Below are 21,285 nucleotides of genomic sequence, written 5' to 3'. Positions count from 1 at the left end.
TTATTAGGTGCCCAAACTAGCATTCATCAGTTCTAGTGTATTTCCCCTTTATTTACTGTGTTTTTTTCAGTTTATTTATTCAACAGAATATTGAGCACTTATTGTGGGTGAGACCCTGTACTGGGGACATCAGGGGAAGGACAACATGCTCCTTGCTCCTAGTCAGATGAGTAGTCCATTATTAAAGCTCAGTGTAATACAGACAGTGATGGTGGCGAGCACAGAGATGAGGCATCCTATTTGAACTGGGGAGTCCAGAAAGGCTGCCTGGTGAAAGTGATATTTGAGCTGTTTATTTTTTGTCTGGTGGAAGAGAAGGAAAGGCTTCTAGGGAGCGATACTTGTAGAGACATGAAGGTCTGAGATAGGAGGATGCACGTGACGAGCCACAAGTTGGGTGATATTCAGGGAGCACCAGCCTGAAATCTTGTTTCCTTAGCCCTTTTTGCCATCACTTTGGTGAATCTGTTGTGCTGCATCGGTGGGGAAAGACGTAGATTCCTGAAAGATGACTACGTGAATTGGGACGTGAATCTGTTGAGTGTACATGACACACACTCAGGTGTGTGGTCTTAAAAAATCACTGGCAGGATTTGACCCTTCCCTTTGTGTGTGCTTCTCTACCATAAGTGCAGAGTATAACTGTCCCCCGCACAGTATTTCCATAGTTTGGACTTGGTGGAGGTCCATTTTCTGTTACCTTAATTTGCGGTTACTGGCATCATATCTGGTTTTAGCCCTTATGCTGTCTTTTGCCCACTGTCATTTTGAATATTGGCAGTGATTTTTTGGTACTCTCCTTGAGAAAGAATCCACATAGGTCAGCCTTTTCAGGAAAAGAGGGCGACATCATGTGGCTTCTGCAGGCTTTTTGTTGGTAGACAACACCAACAGTTCCTGTAGCTGTAGACAGGAATTCTCCTATCAAAATACAAAGTCCTCTTCCCATTGACTGTGTCTCAAATGTAACTTGAGCAAAAAAATTCTCTGCTAATTCCTTCCCTCTAGCCACTCTGAAAACACTTGATGAAGATGCCAGGATTTCATTTAGAATTATCCCAGATGAATGACTTCTTATAAAAGGGTCTTGTATTATTTTTCCCCTGGATGCTGTCGTGAAAGCAGACCCACCTTTCCCTGCAGGTGTGAAAACTGCAGAATATTTTGTGAATTTGGCTTAGAAAGCAAGAGACCATACTGAACTGACTGTTGGGAACCCAGAACTACAGGCTGGTTCAGAGGTTTTGCTTTAGAGGAAAGATTCAATGAGGAAATGTAAGAGACACGTTCTCCTTCCCCCAAATCAGCTCAAACTGAAGGCTGGGATTTGGAATAAAGAAAGTTTCTCTCCTCTTCTCGCCTCTGTACTCTACTCCCTGACCTTTCCTGTCCCATTGTGGCTGCTGGAAATAAAGTCACCTTAAATATAAAGAATGTTGGTGTCTAGTTCCATCTTGTTTCTTCTCTTTCCCACCAACACGTTGGTTGGAATTTAAGCCTATATAGTTGGCAAGACACTTGAAGAGACGAAATTACTGTCTCAGCTCCAGAATGCACTCCAGCGGTCAGCAGGAGAAATCTCTGCTCTTACCTGAACTTGTCACATTTAACTGTGAAAAGCAGACCACATCAGGGGCAGCTGAGAATTGGTGAGGGAGCAGTAGATGTAAAATATGCTTCTCAAATGATCTTTGGCCATTCAGAATTGGTTGATGAGGAGGAAGGTATTAGCTGGTTTCTCTGCCACACCCAGACTTGCCTTATTCCTAGGCACACTCGTGTCAGGTGAGGGAACGAAACCACTTGTGTAAAGTTGTGGATGATGAGACAGAAAGGTAATTTTTTTCTTTGGAGAGAGAGGAAAGAGCTCTCTGAGTGAGAGGGTGGGAACATGTGAACAGACTTACACTGGTGGCACCTTAGTGTCCCAGTCCTTGATGGAGCCAGCTTTGGTTGCATGAGGGCAGCAGGAAGTCCACTGAAAACACCCTAAGGATCTAGTGTTCTTCTCCCAGGGCCCCAATTGATGACCAAGACTGGTTGCCCAAGAAGTGCTGAGGTGGGGCTCTTCCTTGCCTGGGCACCACTGTAGCATTGTGTCTGTCCTTCTAGGACTGTAACATTCCCAGTTGTCTCTCTGCCCTCCAGGCTGACGGACCTCAAGGATGCGGCTGCTACTGCTGGAGGTACGAGGCTCCTTACCTGAGCTGGGCCATGAGGCCACGTGGCCGTGATGTGGGCTCCTCATGGCCTCAGCAAGAACAGAGCACTACACTATTGGCCGGGGAAACAGCTTTAAGCCGAGTGGGCCCTCAGGCACAGTGCCTACCCCGCCACCTGAGAAACCCTCTGAGGGCAAAGTCTGGGCTCAGGGTCATCAGCAGGTGAAGCCAATCTGGAAGGTGGAGAAGAAGCACGTGGGAACACTTTCAGCAGGGTTGGGCCCAGGCCTCTTGGGTGTCCCACCGCAGCCCACATACTTCTTTTGCCCCAGCACTTTATGTAGCTCCGGGAGCACGGCTGTCATTGCAGGCCACAGCAACTCCTGTTACCTGCACTCCCTCCCGGACCTGTTCAGCAGCACCCTGCTCTACCGCCACTCCAACTACGGCCACAGACCATACCAGCAGCTGGAGTCTTTCTGCTTGCATTCAAGCCTGTCAGAAAAAAGACCTCTTTCTCTCCCTCAAAAGAGACTCCCTATCAGACTCACTGCCAATAAGGCCACTTCTTTCAAGGTCTCCCCCATGGCATCCTCATCCACAGAACCATACCTCTCACTGGGAGCAGCTGGGGAAAATCCTTCAGGGAAGAGCCTGGCCTCTGCCATCTCAGGGAAGACCCCGTCTCCACTCTCCTCTTCTTCCTCTTCCTACAAGCCCATGCTAAATAACAACTCCTTCATGCGGCCAAATAGCACTAAAGTGCCTTTATTGCAGGCCACAGAAGGCCTGAAGCCAGTATCCTCACCGAAGGTCCAGCTTGTCTCCTGGCATCAATCAGGGGGCACTGGAGACTGTGCACTCCAGCCTGTTGAGCACAAGGTGCCCAAGAGCAGTGGCACTGTCCTAGATGATGACCCTTCCCACAGCACCCTGTCTATCCCCAGTTCCTTAGACGCTTCCACCACCAGTGCTGCCTCTCCCCACTACAACTGGAGTAACTTAGCCACAGGGGCAGAGCCACATCCCTGTGGCCTGGATGGGGACTCTGTTTCCCAGAATCTGACTAAGGAGGTTCGGTTCACTGAGGCTGTGAGGAAGTTGACTGCAAGAGGCTTTGAGAAGAAGCCAAGGCAAGGCTACCATTTTGAACAGTCTTATTTCATGAACCCCAGCTTGCAGTGGGATGTCCTCAACAGGAACAGGTGGTGGAAACCAGCTGTGGTAGGCCAGCAGCTCCCTCAGGAGAATGCTGGAGCAGACAGTAGCGTCCTCCCTGGAGCCTCGGACACCATGGAGCTGGACAGTACAGTCTTCTGTACCAAACACATCAGTATTCACCTCCTTGCCTCACACGCCAGTGGGCTCAGCTGCAGCCCTGCCTGTGGATCTGCAATCAACTCCCCACCTCTTGGAGAAGACAAAACTCCAGCTCTGCCTTCTCCCCCTCAGCCCCTTGGCGTGGCCGAGGTGGCCACCCGCCTCTCTTCCATCCATCTGGGCAAGCTTGGGAGGGAGGAGCCTAAGGAAGCCAGGAAGCTGGACTCACCTGCTAGGGATATTGGGTAAGTCGGAGAAGGTTTTTGGTTCATTTAAAGCAGTAGAATGTATACATGTTTGGTGACACTGACCGTCTGTCTCTGGAGGTTGGTTTTGTTTCTTAACTGCTGTAGAAGTTTGGTTTTCACTTTAGAGCAGAGGTCAGCAAGCTACACTTTGCAGGCCAAATCCCACCCTCTGCCTGCTTTTATAAATAAGGTTTTATTGAAATGCAGCCTTACTCCTTCATTTACTACTGTCTGTGGCTGCTTTTTTGTTATAACCGTAGGGTTGAGTAGTTGCGACAGACTGAATGGCCCACAAAACAAAATATTTACTGTCTTGTCCTTTAGAGGAAGAGTTTGCTAAGCCTTGCTTTAGGTTATAACCAGGGAAAAATAAGAATTCCAAACATCATGTGTTGCAAACTGTGATTTCTCTACTTAATTCCAAACCAAATCAGATTCTCAGTCAGTCCTGGTATGACAGCCGTTTCAGAGTTAGGGCATACACATACTTGGCTTCTTCTCTTGTGTCTTGTTACTTCTCTGGAACCGTGGTCCACCAAGGCCTTGTTCTGAGTTCCCAGAGAGAAGTCTAGGGACCTTTGATGTCTATTACCACACATTGATTGATGGTGTTTTGTATTCAGAATTTTGTTTTTATATGCCATGAGGGACATCAAAGAAGATGGAAGACATAGTGCCTCTCTGCAGAATAGGGGATGTAGGGTTGAGGAACTATGGCTAGACCTAAGCTCTGAGGACAAGAGGAATAGTTGTAAGGCCCAGGCAAGGGCCAGCAGATTGGTGACTGGGGAAGAGACAAACATTGGGAGATGATTAAGGAATGAGAATCCAACTGTGACCGCTCTTATGGAGTTGGCTGGGCCGGGGGCATGATTCTTTCTTATAGTTCAGCTACTGACCTCCAGCTAGACCAGGTTGAAGCTGAAGATCTGGAAGAAGAGCTAATAGATGGTTTGGAAGACTGCTGCAACCATGATGAGAATGAAGAGGAGGAGGGTGAGTAGGGGACCCTCTCACCTCCAACTGGGCATGGGTCACCACCGCTAGGGAAGGGGACTAACAATTGTGTACCAGATCCTTAACTCACTTTGTCACCTACATTCATCATTCGCCTTGGGGGTCTAAGGGTAGTAGTGGCTTTTGGGGGACTTGCTCTCTAGTCCCCCATCCCCCGAGTCTTGCCTTCTCCCTGCTGCTGTCGAGCTTCGGGGGCGCCATGCAAGGCAGCAGCGGGTGCTTGTGACTCTGTAAGAAGGCTGAGCCAAGATGTCTGAGGAAGAGCTGCCTGGGCTTGGTGACTTTGTGTGGCAGCCTCTCCTAGCTGGGACTTCTCTGCTTTTCACCCGCAGGAGACTCAGAGTGCTCCTCATGCAGTGCTGTTTCCCCCAGTGAGTCAGTAGCAGTGATCTCTCGGTGAGTGCTGGCTGTGCAGATCGTTGGTAGAGGCCCATTTTCCGTCTCTTTAAGATTATAAAGAGATTAATCACCTAAGTCATTAATTAATGGCCCTGTTAACCCTAACTCATTTTTACCAAATTTTTACATTAGGACTTTCGTTTTTAAACAGGAAACAGTGGAAGGGAACAGAAGCATATTTTATCAGTGGGGCTTAAAAACAGTACCAAGTTTCTTAGGCTGCAGTTTGGTCTTTAGGCTTCAAGAAATTGTTCAGGTAAAAAGCAAATAATTTCAAGAAGTATTTAGAAAATTAATAACTAATTAATGAAGACCCATATTGTTTGAGGTAGATTCTTAGTTAGGCTACCCACTTGAGGGTAATTGCCACCTTGCATTATGAGTATGTCCCACAGGCAGAAACAGTTCTGAGATAGATATACTGCTAACTGGAGCTTTTTGCAATGCTCTTCTGCTCCCTTCAGAGGTTAGTTTTATAAGACTGATGTTGACCTTAGTAATAAGAAATTGAATTTAAAATTCGCTAGCTTTAATCTAGATTATTTTGTTGGCTGCCCTTTGTGGAATCTGAGTGATACCCATCTCTAACTAGGGAACCAACAAGTCAGTCTCTTAATGTAGACCCTTCTTTCATAAAACAGATAGTTGTAGAATGCTGTATAACTGAGATGGGGAGTCCAGGGAGAGGAAGGAATGCAGGACTAAGAGGAAATTACTGTAAATGAGGACATGTCATTGTGCTAAAGAGTTTTAGAACTTGCTTAAGGATCATATAGATCAACTTTCTGGGTAGAAAGTTAACATTCTTCAATATAATCTTCCTTGTTTCCCTCATCACTTCCAACCTTGTCTCAATATGAAGCTCTGTCTTCATTAATTATTATTAGATATTAAAAAGAACCTTCATGGGCTTCCCTGGTGGCACAGTGGTTAAGAGTCCGCCTACCAGTGCAGGGGACGTGGGTTCGAGCCCTGGTCCAGGAAGATCCCACATGCCACAGAGCAAGTAGGCCACAACTACCGAGCCCACGTGCTGCAACTACTGAAGCCCGTGCACCCTAGAGCCCGTGCTCTGCAACAAGAGAAGCCACCACAATGAGAAGGCCATGCACCTCAATGAAGAGTAGCCCCCGCTCTCCGCAACTAGAGAAAGCCCACACGCAGCAACAAAGACCCAATGCAGCCAAAAATAAATAAATAAAATAAATTTTTAAAAAAAGAAAAGAAAAAGAACCCTCACAAAGTACTAAACATTAAAGTTTTTTTCTTTTAAAAAATAATTTCTACTGAAAATGTAAAAAAAGCAAAATTTCTATTCTAATTTTAATTAAAATCTGGCCATATGTGTTGAGGCTTGCCTAGCATGTGGAGCACCCAGATTCTGGTTGCTTTCCTTTGTGTCAGTTGTGCCTTAGATGAAGCTAAGAGGAAAAGTTAGCCTCACCTAAGATTAGTACGGACAAGGCAGGCTGCATCTCTGAATGTGATGGTGCACATTCACATGGTGCAGCGGCCGTACTAGTTTTAGAGTCCCAAACTAACGAGGTGGAGAGAGTTGTTTGGAAAGTGGAGAGACAAAATTGGGACTTTCTGTGAAGATTAGTAGAAATCCTATCATAGGTATCCTGAATCTGGTGCATAAATTCTGTTACTTTAAGCCTAACCCATTGTTCTTTCAGAAAAGCAAAACTACTCCTGGTCATATATATTGGATGTTGACTAAGCACCTCCACTATCCAGAAGAGAAATATATTTAACATTTAATTGACTTGGAACCCCTTTTCCACACTTAAGGGCGATCTAGGTTTGTGTTCAGGCCTACTTCAAGGCAGCTGAACAGCCCTTTATTTAACCTTTCTGATTTATAAGATAAAATTCACAAAAGTGTTTGTTAATTATTTGCTCATTAATTAATTTAACTTCTACAAAATATACAGTCTATATGAAGCTTAAAACATGAGTTCAAGCAAATGGAGGTTGATGAATTCTAAACTACTTTGCATTTTGACTAAAATCAGAAATATTTTTGGATTGCAAAAATCTTATTTTTTCCCAATTATGAAAGATTTATATATTTATTATAGAAAGTTTTGCAGTCACAGAAAGATCATTGAAATCACTACCTCTGCTTCTCTATTCAGCAATAGTTTATTACATTTCCTGTTCCATATTTTTTTTTCTAAGAATTGTGTAAATTTAGAGATGGTAGTCATCAAGTCCAGCCTCTTTTTTTCAGACATGAAAATTGAGGAGAGAAGTTAAGTAACGATTTGCAAGGTCAAGGTTTCTAGCACTGCTAAACCAGAAGCCAGATCCATTGAGGTTAAGTTCAGTACTCTTGAGAGGCAGCTAACAAAGATATTTATTTTTTTAATAAAACTTTTGAGACATTTGTAGATTTCCATGCAGTTTTAAGAAATAATACAGAGATTTCCTGAATTCTTTACTCAGTTTCCCCCTGTGGTAACATCCTTTTTTTTATTTTGGCTGCATTGGGTCTTCATTGCTGCCCACAGGCTTTCTCTAGTTGCGGCGAGCCAGGCTACTCTTTGTTGAGGTGCGTGGGCTTCTCATTGCAGTGGCTTCCCTCGTTGCAGAGCCCGGGCTGTAGGTGCATGGGCTTCAGTAGTTGTGGTGCACGAGCTCAGTAGTTGTGGCTTGCGGGCTCTAGAGCACAGGCTCAGTAGTTGTGGCGCAGGGGCTTAGTTGCTCCGCGGCATGTGGGATCTTCCCAGACCAGGGCTCGAACCCATGTCCCCTGCATTGGCAGGCGGATTCTTAACCACTGTGCCACCAGGGAAGTCCCTCCTGTGTAACATCTTGCAAACTGTAGTACAATTTAGTACAATCAAGACATTAACATTAGTGAAAATGTAAACATTTCCGTCACTGCAAGAATCCCTCCTGTTGTCCTGAGAGCACACTTCCTTCCTTCCTACTCCCATCCCCTTCTTAACCCCTAGCAACTGATAGTTTTGTTATTTCAAGAATGTTATACAAATGGAATGATAGCCATATATAGCCTTTTGAGATTAGCTTTTTTTACTCAGCATATTCTTTGCAAATTCATCCAGGTTGTTGCGTGTATCCATAGTTCATTCCTTTATATTGCTGAGTAGTGTTCCACGGTATCAATGGACCACAGTTTGATTAACCAGCCACCTGCTGAAGGATATTTTGTTTGTTTCCAATTTTTGACTATCACGAGTAAAGCTGCTCTAAACAACTGTGTACATATTTTTGAGTGAACATAAGTCTTCACCTCTCTGAGATAAATGCCCAGGAGTGTAATTGCTGGGTTCTATGGTAATTGCATGTTTAGTTTCTTTAGTTTGATTTTTTTCTTTTTTGGCTGTGCCACACAGCATGTGGGATCTTAGTTCCCCTACCAGGGATTGAACCTGAGCCCCCTGCAGTGGGAGCACAGAGTCTTAACCACTGGACTGCCAGGGAAATCTGCATGTTTAGTTTTTTAAGAAACTGCCAGAACTGTTTTCCAGAGTGGCTGCACCATTTTGCATTCCTATCTTGTCTTTGTTTTTAAACATTAACTCATTCTCCTTGATTTTCAACAATCTTAAATTCTGATACTCAGTAAATGGAAAGCCTTTAAAGTAAAATACTTTGGAAATGAGGAATAGAGTTGAATTAATTGGATTTATTTAATTAGGAATTAATATTTAACTTGACCCAATAAAATGCACTAAAAATCTCTAAGGTTTGAAACACTGAAGTGTTTTACATACAGTGCCTATTTCTGTCGTGCTGCAAAATAACAAGTAGAGGGCTTCCCTGGTGGCGCAGAGGTTGAGAGTCCGCCTGCTGATGCAGGGGACACGGGTTCGTGCCCCGGTCCGGGAAGATCCCACATGCCATGGAGCGGCTGGGCCCGTGAGCCATGGCCGCTGAGCCTGCGCGTCCGGAGCCTGTGCTCTGCAATGGGAGAGGCCACAACAGTGAGAGGCCCGCGTAAAAAAAAAGAAAACAACAAGTAGAGTGGCTCTTTATAAGCTAAAAATTAATCTTAAAAAATATTTGTGGATCATATAGCTCAGTATAGAGAGTAATAACTACTCTCTCCACTTTCAATGCTGTTTGAAGAAATGGTCTGGGTCTGTCAATAGATAGTTGAGGTTTTCACTATTTTGAGACTCCTTGAGCTAGCCTTGGCCAAGACATTGTTGGAATAACAGTAGGGACCCCATGGCCCACTGCCGCAGATTCCCAGACATGTGTTACCACATTGTTATGTAAAAATAAGATGTTAACGAATCATTTTTAAAACAGAGAAGAGCATTAATCAACCATATATTTTCAGATAAATGTAAAATGAGTTAGGAGTAGCACTACTTCTTTTCTTCTGTTGCCTTTTTCCCCCTTTTCTTTTTAAAAATTTCTGTATCTCTTCTTAGTTCTTTTCTACCTTTTCTGCTTTTCCTCCTTTTTAGTTACCCATATCATTCTTTTTCTCTCCTTGTTATTTCTCTTAGTCTTAGTGTAGTATATTCCTCTACTAGTATCCACTCAAACTCATTACCTGCTCTCTGAGAACCAGTCTTTTCAGGAACCTCCTCAGCCTGTGGCTTGTCATAGGAAATTTTGGAGTTGTCTCATAGAATGAAGTATTGGAAAACTTTGTCTTTAGGTGATTTTTAATGGTGTGACTGTGTATAGGTTAGCCGTAGCACCTTATGGATTAATATTTGCAAAATGATTATTGAGCACTTGTTTTTGTAGAATCAAAGTGTAAAAGATAGTGCCCTGGAAGAAATATGTAATAGTAACAGCACTCAGGGCTGTGGCTTTCCCTTTCTCTACCACATTTCTGTTTTTCATCTTAGGAACTGTATGGAGATTCTGACCAAACCCCTTTCCAAAGAGAAAGTTGTCCGACCAGCCCTCATCTACAGTCTCTTTCCCAACGTGCCCCCTACCATCTATTTTGGCACTCCAGATGAGAGAGGTAAACCTGGCCAAGTGTCAGCCCAGAAGAACCCGCAGGAGAAGGATGCTAGCGAAGTTGGGAGGGGGTGGCAATAGGGTGGAAGGGGCTTTCCAGAATGCCTGTATTGGTGCTTGGTTCCCCGCCTGGCTCACCAGTCTGGTGGGGGATCTTTATCTTGTCCATCCTTTGGCTGACCCTCTCAGCCCCATAATTTCATGATCATTCTTGCCCTCTAACCTGTGTCTTTCCCCTTTCAACCGCCTCTCCTCTCTGTTTTCCTCATTCCTGTGCAGCCTCCTTTCTTCCCCAAAGTGTGCTCCTTTCAAACTCTGATATGCGACAATACTTAGTGACTTGCCTACCCAGGGAAGGCTGAGCAACAGTGCCATCTTTTACCTCTTCTCACCATGACTTTCCTGCTCTTCTCCACACTCTCCCCCCACCTCCCTGCTTTCCCCCAGTGGAGAAACTTCCCTGGGAGCAGAGGAAGCTGCTCCGGTGGAAGATGAGCACAGTGACCCCCAACATTGTCAAGCAGACCATTGGACGGTCCCACTTCAAAATCAGCAAGAGTGAGTCGCTTGCCTTACTTCGAGCCTGTCCTCTGCCCCAACAGATGGGCTTTGGGCGGGAACGGAGCCCTAGATACCTCCTGTTATGTGGGCACCCTGTCCTGAAGTTTCCAACTTCATAGGAGGACATAGGTCTGAAATCCCTCTGGGCTGGAGTCTGTTCCTCAAAATTGGAAGACAGAGGCCCATTGTTCTAGTCCTGACCCCAGGGCCTCATGTAGGACAGCTCCATGGCAACTCTTAGAAAACCGGGGCTGGGAGCTATGCCCAGGCCCAGTGGTACTTCTGGGGCCTCTGAGCCTCTGTCTGTCCCAGGGACTGAGCTGCAAGCAGGACTGACTTCCTGATGTGCCTTCTGTAGGGAATGATGACTGGCTGGGCTGCTGGGGTCACCACATGAAGTCTCCTAGTTTCCGATCCATTCAGGAGCATCAGAAGGTAGGGGCCCTTTCTGAGCCATTCTTCCCCTGGACTCTGGATTGGGCAGGAGGAGGCTGGTATTGGAAGTGGGGGAAGAGGAGGATGACCATGGAGAAGTCAGGAGGGTTCATAGGGGAGTGTAGGAAGTGTAGGAGGCAGGTGCGGGGTAAGCCCCCAGCAGATCACGCATGTCTAGTAGTAGTTCAGCTGCGGTGTCTTAGATAGTTGCAGCCTCTAAAAGACACTTTTTCCTCTAGTGTCTTGAGATGCAGTGTCAGTTTTCAGTTTACTATGTTTCTCCTGTAACCGCTGCGCATTGCCTCCATTCCTCCAAGCTGAATATGTGTAAAGAGGACTTTGGTCTCATGCTGGAATGAATAGTCCCTTTTCCCCAGGAAAGCCAGGTAGTTTCCTGTCTTTGTCCTACAGGCATGGAAAAAGACTTAACAGCTTTTTCTTTGCTCTTAAGTGAATATTATGTCTGTCTTAGTTACTGTTTTATGTCGTGAACTGTTGACTCCTAAAGGGCACTCTGTTTTGTTGTGTTTGGGTTTTAATCATTTTTTGGTGAACGCTCAGCAGCTGAATACTTAAGGACCTTTAGACGGTGATAATCAGATGGAACAGGAGCTTTGAATGTTGAAATGGTGTAGGGAATCTTGCTGTCTTCCTTGTGGCCTCACCCGGACTCTCTCTGTCCCTACTCTCACCCTTTGTCCCTTCTGTAGCTAAACCACTTCCCAGGTTCATTCCAGATTGGGCGAAAGGACCGACTGTGGCGGAACCTGTCCCGCATGCAGAGCCGGTTTGGCAAGAAGGAGTTCAGTTTCTTCCCCCAGTCCTTCATCCTGCCCCAGGATGCCAAGCTTCTGCGCAAAGCCTGGGAGAGCAGCAGCCGCCAAAAGTGGATTGTTAAACCAGTGAGTGGATCATGGCAGGTGGCAGGCCAGGGCCTGAGAGTGGGAACAGCGGAGTGTCTGGCCAGGTAAACAGCTCCTCTCCTCTCCCCTTGACCTCTAGCCGGCATCTGCTCGAGGCATTGGCATCCAGGTCATTCACAAGTGGAGTCAGCTCCCCAAGCGAAGACCCCTTCTGGTACAGAGGTGAGCCGGTCTCCAGCTCAGATCCCGCTCCCCGTTTCCCATCTTCTCAGCCTGGAGGTTCCCTTTTCATGATGTTATTTTGTCCTTTGTCCTCCCAGCCAAAAAACTTCCTCAGCCAGCTGTTTAAAGGTCTTTGTCCTGGAGACCGTTAGCTGGCTTTTGCCATGGCTCAGTTACCTACCAAGCCCTATCACATCTGTCCTGTCCCTGAAGCTGGCCTTTCCCTGTGTAGGTATCTCCACAAACCCTACCTCATCAGCGGCAGCAAGTTCGATCTGCGAATCTATGTTTACGTCACCTCCTATGATCCTCTACGGATTTACCTCTTTTCAGATGGACTCGTCCGCTTTGCCAGTTGCAAGTATGTGGTAGTGGTGAGGCCTCATGCTGACAGCTTTGGGGATTTGCTTTCGCTCCAGGGAGGGAAGCCAGAGGACACCAAACAGGAAAATAACCAATATTTTGGTAGTTTTTGTTAGCAAAGGAGAAGGTAGGGTGCCTTTGGGAAAACCTAGTCTTCCTTTTCTCCTGTGTGTCTCCTTTACTACACTTCACTTCTGACACTTCTGGTCACCAAATGTGTGGGTTTTTTTCCCCCACACGAAGCAGCTCTACACAACACCAGGTGAGTGTCCTACAATTGAACTCAATTCTGACACTGTCTACCTGGAGATAGCATCAGATCCCACAGGTTAAGGACTCAGTCTCATCAGGCTGCCCCTCTCTACACCACCTCAGATGCCAGTTGCAAGTGCAGGGTGCCGCATGTGTTTCTGACCAATTGGTATAAATCAGAGGTTCCCATGACCCCCTCCTTGGGGCCGGGGCTGAGGGGTATCAATTTGATTAATTTGCTAGAGCAGCTCACTCAACTCAGGAAAACAGTTTACTTATGTTTACTGATTTATGAAAGATGGATGTGATAAAGGGTACAGAAGAACAGCCAGGTGGAAGAGATGCACAGGGCAAGGTATGTAGGAAGAGGCACAGAGCTTCTATGCCCTCCCTGGGCTGGCTGCTCTCGCAGCACCTCCAGAGGTTTACCCACCCGGAAGCTCTCTGAACCTCATATTTTGGGGATTTTTATGGAGGCTTCATCACTTAGGCATGATCGATCATTAACTCCATTTTCAGCCCTTCCCTTTTTAAGAGAATGGGAGTTGAGTGGGGGGAGTTGAAACTTGCAACTGTCTAATGATGGCTTGGTCTTTCCAGTGACTGTCCCTCATCCAGAAGCCATCCAGGAGCTTACCCAGTGTCGCCTCATTAGAACAGAAGATGCTCCTATCACCCGGGAAATTATGAGTTTCAGGAGCTCTGTGTCGGGAACTGGGGTCAAAGACCAAATCTGAGAACAAAGATGCTCCTTGTACTCTTACCACTTAGGAATTTACAAAGGTTTTAGGAGCTCTGTGTCAGGGGCTGGGGGCAGAGACCAATATGTGTATTTGTTATTATAAATCACAGTTATATGTGGAAGGGGAAATAAGGAGGTCCTCTGCTTCACTGAATAGGGAGGGTCTTCCTGCAGGACTGAGGTGGGATAAATTGGGAGATGAGTTTATCTGTGGTGTTTTGGAAATCTTACCAGTAGGTGTACTTCTCAGACCCTTGTGCATCCGAAAAGATCTGTCCACTTGTGCTTTGCCTCCTCAGGATATGGGGAAATGTTTGGACCGTTATCCTCTGCCTTTCCTCTCACTTCCAGGTATTCCCCTTCCATGAAGAGCCTTGGCAACAAGTTCATGCACCTGACCAACTACAGTGTCAATAAAAAGAATGCCGAGTACCAGGCCAATGAAGATGAAACGGCCTGCCAGGGCCACAAATGGTACCCAGACAGTGTCCCCATCAAGTGGAGGTCTAGAGGAGCACAGGGTTCTGGGGTTTGGGGAGGTTTCGGGGGGGTGGTGAGTGGAGGATTAATATAAGACCCAGAGATTATATAAACACTTGGCAATTCAGAATTGGTCTGTTTGCATCCAACTCATTTCTGTCTTAATTCAAAACATCAAACGAAGATATATGAAGAAGATACCTTTGGGCCTCTCATTCCTTTTTCTTTCTCTTTTCTTCATTGCTCATTCATAGACTACAACCCTAAATTCTCCCTCCTCCTCTCCTGCCTTACAGGGCGCTGAAGGCTTTATGGAGCTACCTGAGCCAGAAGGGAGTCAACAGTGATGCCATCTGGGAGAAGATAAAGGACGTTGTTGTCAAAACGATCATCTCGTGAGTCACACTGCCACCCTGGGTGTGGGGCCTGCCACTGAACCCCCCCTTTTCTTATGGGCCTCCACCCTGCTGTGCTCCAGACTTTTGACCATGCTGTCAAAAGTTCCGTTTCTGAGGACAGGGTTTAGGAAGGAATGGATAGACTTAAATTCTGCTCTTCTACTGAACTTCATCCCCAGAAGCTGGCTCCAGATCACAGACATCTCTTGAGAGCTTCTTTTCCTGGGTTGCTTCTGTCCTCCTGTCTCTGAGCCACTCCATTGGCAGGGCAGCTCTAGGTAGAGCCTTTGGGAGGAGCTGAGCTGAATACTTTCTCCTCCCTGTGACTAGGTCAGAACCCTATGTGACCAGCCTGCTGAAGATGTACGTGCGGCGGCCCTACAGCTGCCACGAGCTCTTCGGTTTCGACATCATGCTCGATGAGAACCTCAAGCCCTGGGTCCTGGAAGTCAACATCTCCCCAAGGTAGGTATTCTCAGGACACTCGCAGTAGAAGCCTTTCTGTGTCCTCAAGATCCTGTTTCTGCTCCAGTCTTGCTGACTTTGGGAAAACCTTTCCTTCACTAGAATATGTGTTTTCCCTTCATGGTCTGTTTACGCATTCCCTTATTCTTTGCTGTTATCTCAGGGTTCTCTGACATTGGAGACAGATTGTTAAAAGTTACTCTTTTAAACTTGATGCCTACTGCATGCTTTTCCCTAGCAAGGTCATGGGCAGGAACCACCCTGTGTGAGGTTATTCACTATCCGTGGGGCAAGAAGACCCCCGTGATGGCGCTCATGAGTTTGGATGTAAATGGGGCTGGCATTGACTGGGACTTGGGACTGGAAACAGTTTTGGCATCTGCTTTTACCACTCTTTGCATCCTTTCCCTGAAGCCTCCACTCCAGCTCTCCACTGGACATCAGCATCAAAGGCCAGATGATCCGTGACCTTCTGAACCTGGCGGGCTTTGTTCTGCCCAGCGCAGAGGATATCGCTTCCAGCTCCAGCAGCTCCAGCAGCTCCACCGCCAGGTCGGCCTCCGTGCTTGTCTGCAGCTCGGCTGGCAGCATGAGCAGCCCCATAGGGACTCTGGAAAGGGGTGGTGTCTGGGTGTTCCCTCCTGCTTGGTCTCCCTTACTGCTCGGTCTACTCACACACCACTCACTCAATCTACTCACACACCACTGCCATGTCAGTGCCCCTAAACGCCTGTTTGCTTAATTGCTCCCCTGCCCAGGAATCCCCACAGAGCCTGGGGGATCAGCTTTAAATTCCTCAAGCAGGGGATTCCCTGGCAGTCTAGTGGTTAAGACTCCACGCTTTCACTGCTGAGGGCCTGGGTTCAGTCCCTGGTCGGGGAACTACGATCCCACCAGCCATGCGGCACAGCCAAAAAAAAAAAATTCCTCAAGCAGACATTCAAGGCCCCAGCCTCTTTTTCCCAGGCACCCCTCCCTTAATTCCTCTTCCCAGCTCCTGTGCTCTGACAAACTGGATCGCTCATAGAACCTCAAGGCTGGAAGAATCCTTAAGGATCAGTTAGTCTAGTCTCCTCTCTGAAATGTTCACTGCTTCTCATTTTTCCCCTGTGGTGTCCCCTCCTCTGCTCATGGGGTTTCTTCCTCCTTCCACTCAGCAAGACCTCCCTGTTTCAACCTCACCCATCCATCAAAGCCTAGCTGAAGGCAGCATCTTCATGAAACTAGCTCAATGTGGGCTCTCTCCTCCACACCCCACAAAGCACTCAGAACCACTCTTGAGGAAAGGGAGCTCAAGTTTTTGGTAACAAAACTTGCTTTCCCCACTGTACCTTGTAGACTTATATTTGGCTCTGTGCTATAGTTATTTGTCATTTGACACATGCCATCCTGTGAGCTTCTTGGAGGCCATCTTTGTGTCTCTCTTAGCAGTAATTGTTGTAATGTGGGTGATAAAACTGAGGTGCAGGGAGGTCAGGGAATTTGTCCAGGATTACATAGCCAGTAGGGCCAAGCTGGATATCTATTATAGTAAGTGTTCACTAAATTAAGCTAAACTGAAATATATACAGTGATTGTTCCATGGTCCTCCTTTTTTTTATCATTTAAATACAACTTAAAGAGGGTGCTTTGTACTCTTTTAGTTCTTACATGGTACTTCATCTTTGAGTCTCAGGCTACCGGAATGCAGTGCATTGCAGTCTGATTTACTCACGTAACGAACTTCTGTCCATCCTTCTTTGTCTTCTCTTGAGAAGGGTGTCTTCCTGGGCTGGACCCTCTCTCTACATGTCCTCAGGATGTGAAGCTGCTGACCTTACCCTTTGCCCCCTTTCCACCCTCTGCCTTAGCCTGCCCAGCTCCCCCAGGGACAGATGTCGAATGGCCCCAGAGTACTTCACTGCACAGAAGATGAAGAAAGCCTATTACCTGACCCAGAAAATTCCTGATCAGGTAGGAAATTGCCTTCACCCCAGTGCTAGTAGAAAGCTTCCCTGGTCAAACCTGTGGAGCCCCAAGGCAAGCAGTTTTTCTTCCCTCTAGGGCAGGGTTTCCTACATCCCCTGATGTGCAGGGATTTGTTGGAATGTATGTCATTCCGGAGAGAGTTGATGGCCCTTATCACATGTTCAACAACCACTCCTCTTAGCAAAGTGCTGTACCAGCCCACCCTTCTTGTAGAGCTGTAGACCCTTGGGTTTCTTTCCCTGAGGGGCACTGAGCTCCTGGAAGGCTTGACTTTCTCCGAGCAGATGAGGGAGTCAGATGGAAGTGTGGCAGACACGAGGCTGTGGCCAAATCTGGATTCTGATCTTGACTGCATCCAACAAATCGCTTAACCTCTGTGCCCCCTGTCTCCCCTCACCCCAGCCAAGAGTCTCTTCATCCCCCGAATAAGCTCAGCAGACTTGGGGATAGATGAGGCCCAGAGTGGGCCCACCAGACCGCCTTGGTGGTCCTTTGGTCCTGGAGCCTTAGGACCCCAGAGCTGTACTCCCCATCCCCCAGCTTTTTGATTCTCTGCCTCTGGCTTACACTCTTTGTCATACCCTTCTCCCCCCGTTCCTTGGGCCACAGGACTTCTATTCATCTGTGCTGGATGTCCTGACGCCAGATGATGTTCGGGTTCTGGTTGAGATGGAGGATGAGTTTTCTCGCCGTGGTCAATTTGAACGAATTTTTCCTTCTCGAATCTCTTCTCGCTATCTCCGCTTTTTTGAGCAGCCACGATATTTCAACATTCTCACCACCCAGTGGGAACAGAAGTACCATGGCAACAAGCTCAAAGGTGATGTGTCCTCCCTGCCCACATGCCATGTTTAATGAGAGATTAAATCCCAATAGACCAAGAAGTGGGCCTCTGTGGCAAGAAGAATAGGCCAGTTGGTTCCACCCTCTTAAGTCCCACCCTTGTTAATCTTGTCCTAGGAGTAGATCTGCTTCGGAGTTGGTGCTACAAAGGGTTCCACACAGGATCCATCTCTGATTCTGCTCCAGTGGTGAGTAGTGCCATTGGGGTGAAGGGGGACAGTCCTACCTCAGGCCCCTCCCTCTTCCACCTTAAGAGTGCAGCATGGGTTGGGTGTAGGTCCAGACCCTCTCACTTCTTCCCAAGGTTCTGCAGGTCTCTGTGTCTCAGGGCCCTTCCCTTTCAAGGGAATAATTGCCTCCAGGATTCCCTGGATGCCTTTCTTTCAAGGATCAGATGCTTTGTAGCCTCAGCTTCTTATCTGAATCAAGAGAGGACCAAGACTTCTCCCCATATGGGCCCATTCCTGCAGGGTAGGGAAGGGAAGAGCCCTTTGATCACTCAGAGGTAGAGCTGGGAAAGAGTCCTAAGACCCAGACACTCTCCCCTGACCTCTACCTTGCCCTTTGGCCTCATTGCTTCCTTTGCTTTTAGTGGACTCTCCCGACATCAATTCTGACTGTCCCAAAGGGTGATGTGACGCTCAATGATTTCTCCAAATCAGAGACTGGCAAGCTGGGGTGAGTGCTGCCTGGGCAAGGGAAGGGTGTTGAGTGTGAATTCGGGGAGTTTTCCTCCTCCCTCTCTTCCCAGAGTATGATGAGCTCAGCGTTCTCCAGTTGGGGGTTGGTGGGAGTATCAGAATATGCAGCCACAGTATCTTCTTCCTGGTGGCTCTTGGCGTGCCCAGTAAAGCTGAGCTGGAGCACAGCCTCGTCCGCAAAAGCAGCCACTTTCAGCCGTACTGAAATGAATACGGAGAATGCCTGCTCTAGACTCTGAAGGTAGCAGGTCGTGGGTTAAAGTCTCAGCTACACAATGTCTCAGCCATTTCTTCCTCCCTCTGTTCCCTTCAGAAAACATGGCTCCTCCAAGGGAAGCATGCCACTCTCTGGAGATGGGACCATGCCCAAGCCCACGAAGACCCAAGCTGGCCTTTCCCCTTTCCCCAGGAAACCCAGTTCCTCAAAGGACAGTGAGGACACCAGCAAAGAGCCCAGCCTCTCCACCCAGACGATACCCTTGATCAAGTACTCTGGGCAGACTTCGAGGCTTTCTGCCTCCTCCACCTCCCAGTCAGCTGGTGACTCCCTCCTGGCTGCTGTGAGCCTGTGACGGGCCTGCCTCCACCAGCCCCTGCCCAGGCGCACCAGCGTTAGCTACCTCATGGGAACCGGCTGGCCGGCCAGCCTGAGCTCCCACCCCTCCACCTCGCCCCTCCTCAGAGTATTTTTTGAAGTGGTTGAGTTGTAGAGGGGGGTGTCTGGCGGACTGGAGGGGTGGTGGGGAGGGGAACAAGGTGAGGAAGGTTCACTGGCTGGCACCTCATATCTCAGTGGAGAAGCCAATGATGGCCACTCAGCCTTATAAAGCAGGGTTTGGTTTCTACTTTGAGAGAGCCATGTGTGGTTTGTTTTAGGCCTTGGTGCAGTGACTGAGTTATGGCTCAAGAGGAGAAAACATACTGAACATATTCGGGCCTGAAGTCCCTTGCTCTCTATATAATTGAGGAGGTTCCTCTGAGGGTCCTTATTTCCTCAGGTCTCACCCTCCTGCCTCCCCAACCCCCTGTCCTGAGGAGTCACTTTCAGAAGCCTTCAGACCTCCTCAGTAGATAAGCAGGCAGAGGCCATGACATGCTGAACCATTTCCTATCGTCCTAGTCTTGGGGGCATCCCCACCTCCAGACCATTTCTCCTTTCATATACCCACCCAGCCAGTAGCCCTAGGTCTTCCTATTCTGACCTCACATCACTACTTGTTCAACCTTCTAGACTTCTCTCTCATGGATGTTACCCCTTCAGCTCTTGTCTCCCTGTGAGGTGAGAGGTTTTATGAACTTTGTGAATTTCCCATGGCTGCAGTAAAGGAGCCCAGATAATCCCACTTGCTGTTGCCTGTCTGGGTCCATATATCAAAGGACGCAATCCAAGGGGAGGGTGGAAGGAGCTGTGGTTCCCCCTTCACACTCTCTGGTGTTCGGGGTCTGGCTCACAGGTTGCTAGGGCATGCAGACTCTGGTGGCCTGGAGGGTGGGTTCCAGGAGCAGCCACCACTGTAGGATGGGCTTCCAGTGAGGCTCCTGACTAAACCTTGTACTCTGAACTGGATCTGCCTCCCCAAGACTCAGTAAACAGTGAGGGTTCAATAAATGTTGACCACGTGAACTGTGCGTACGGAGGTCTCACAGGACACAAACACCTAAGCCAGAAGCTCTGCCTCTCTCTCTCTCCTGGGCCCAGGGGGAAGCCAAGGTGGGAGGGTTTGGATCAGAAAGGTTGTTTTCACTTGAACGATGCTCCTCCTTAACCTGGCACTTCCTGGTTGCTGCTCGCCCCCTCCCCAGCCCTACAATCCCTTTACTTCATTTCATTTTTCTGTCAGCGGGGCCCAACAAGAAGCCAACTGGCTCCTTGACTCAGTTACCCAGGTTTTCCCTTTGACGCATCAGGCAGGATGCTCTGCTCACGGTCTGACCCCAGGCTTTCTCTGCCTTCATTCTTGAGCTTGGGAGAGATATCCTGCTTTGTGGCTCCAGGAGTTCTGTGGTGAGTTGGGAGGGAGCCCTGGAAAAATCACTGAGAGGCCTGACTGCATTCAAGGCCACACAGTTGATGTGTGAAGGCCATGTTGACAGTTGTGAAGAAAGCTTGATGGCAAAGTCCTGGGTCACTTCTGTGCAGTGGTAAGGACTTCAAAGTCAGGTCCGTAGGAGAGGTCCTTGACAGTCCTGTTAAATCTCTTCTGCTAGACTTGAAGCCAACTCCCTCTTGTTCTGCAAGAGTGGGTGCAATATTCTAGTGCAAATGTCAAACCTTGTGACGAGGGCAGGAAGCAGCATTCCTAGGAAAATTAGCCACCTGCTTAAGCAGTTTTGTTGTGGCTCATCCTCTGGTGCAAAGGCTTAGGTGTGGAGGCCTGATAGAGCTGTGCCACTCCCTGGGAACCAGCTTCAATACTTTGCCTTCTGAGAATCCCCAGATGGACAGCACAACCATTCCCATCCCCGTAACTGGAGAAGGGACCGCAGCATGATGGGAAGGAGGGGAGTGGGCTGTGGGGAAAGTAAATGAGTGATGGAAGTAGAGTGTTCTTAGTAGCTTAAAACATGTTTATACTTTTAAAGTTTTCATCACCTTTGAGTATCTGGTATGTGTGTGTGTGTGTGTGTGTGTGTGTTGCTGGGTTGGAGAAAGGAATGAGGCTACTGTGTCATACTTCCCTTTCAGCCTTGAAAGAAAATGAAATCTTGCTTATTAAGAATTCAGCATACATACTTAACAATGCATACCTACAGTATGAGGTATTCAGCTAAATAAGGAATTTGGGGGAAGTAATGAGATTTTTGGGAAAGTTTAAATTTGAGGGTATAGTAGAGTAGATGTTTGTCAGAACATGTCAGTTTTTCCCTAACTTGATAACGTACCCAG

At 47.6% G+C, this 21,285-nt stretch overlaps 1 protein-coding gene across 6 annotated transcripts in view; it reads left to right on the top strand.

Moving 5' to 3' along the window:
* TTLL4 (tubulin tyrosine ligase like 4) overlaps positions 1 to 21,285 on the top strand; it is a 47,428-nt gene that overhangs the window by 18,798 nt on the left and 7,345 nt on the right. For 3 of the 6 annotated variants that reach the window (XM_027121135.1, XM_027121111.1, XM_027121124.1), the window contains exons 2-19: positions 2,149 to 3,727; positions 4,617 to 4,726; positions 5,080 to 5,143; positions 9,988 to 10,109; positions 10,553 to 10,663; positions 11,025 to 11,101; positions 11,812 to 12,003; positions 12,104 to 12,186; positions 12,419 to 12,547; positions 13,895 to 14,017; positions 14,320 to 14,418; positions 14,752 to 14,886; positions 15,301 to 15,438; positions 16,737 to 16,839; positions 17,464 to 17,674; positions 17,815 to 17,885; positions 18,290 to 18,375; positions 18,712 to 20,403. In XM_027121135.1, the coding sequence (XP_026976936.1) occupies positions 2,247 to 3,727; positions 4,617 to 4,726; positions 5,080 to 5,143; positions 9,988 to 10,109; positions 10,553 to 10,663; positions 11,025 to 11,101; positions 11,812 to 12,003; positions 12,104 to 12,186; positions 12,419 to 12,547; positions 13,895 to 14,017; positions 14,320 to 14,418; positions 14,752 to 14,886; positions 15,301 to 15,438; positions 16,737 to 16,839; positions 17,464 to 17,674; positions 17,815 to 17,885; positions 18,290 to 18,375; positions 18,712 to 18,970 (3,594 nt within the window). In that variant the 5' untranslated portion in view covers positions 2,149 to 2,246 and the 3' untranslated portion in view covers positions 18,971 to 20,403. Of the gene's footprint in view, positions 1 to 2,148; positions 3,728 to 4,615; positions 4,727 to 5,079; positions 5,144 to 9,987; positions 10,110 to 10,552; positions 10,664 to 11,024; positions 11,102 to 11,811; positions 12,004 to 12,103; positions 12,187 to 12,418; positions 12,548 to 13,894; positions 14,018 to 14,319; positions 14,419 to 14,751; positions 14,887 to 15,300; positions 15,439 to 16,736; positions 16,840 to 17,463; positions 17,675 to 17,814; positions 17,886 to 18,289; positions 18,376 to 18,711; positions 20,678 to 21,285 lie in introns of those variants that run through there. The other 3 variants (XM_027121142.1, XM_027121120.1, XM_027121151.1) reach the window with 3 other exon arrangements.

Source organism: Aethalodelphis obliquidens, unplaced genomic scaffold (genome assembly GCF_003676395.1).
Source record: "Aethalodelphis obliquidens isolate GAN/ISIS:26980383/991018 unplaced genomic scaffold, ASM367639v1 scaffold2, whole genome shotgun sequence".
In the NCBI taxonomy this organism is placed as follows: Eukaryota; Metazoa; Chordata; class Mammalia; order Artiodactyla; family Delphinidae; genus Aethalodelphis; species Aethalodelphis obliquidens.
This window is presented reverse-complemented; position numbering and strand designations above follow the sequence as displayed.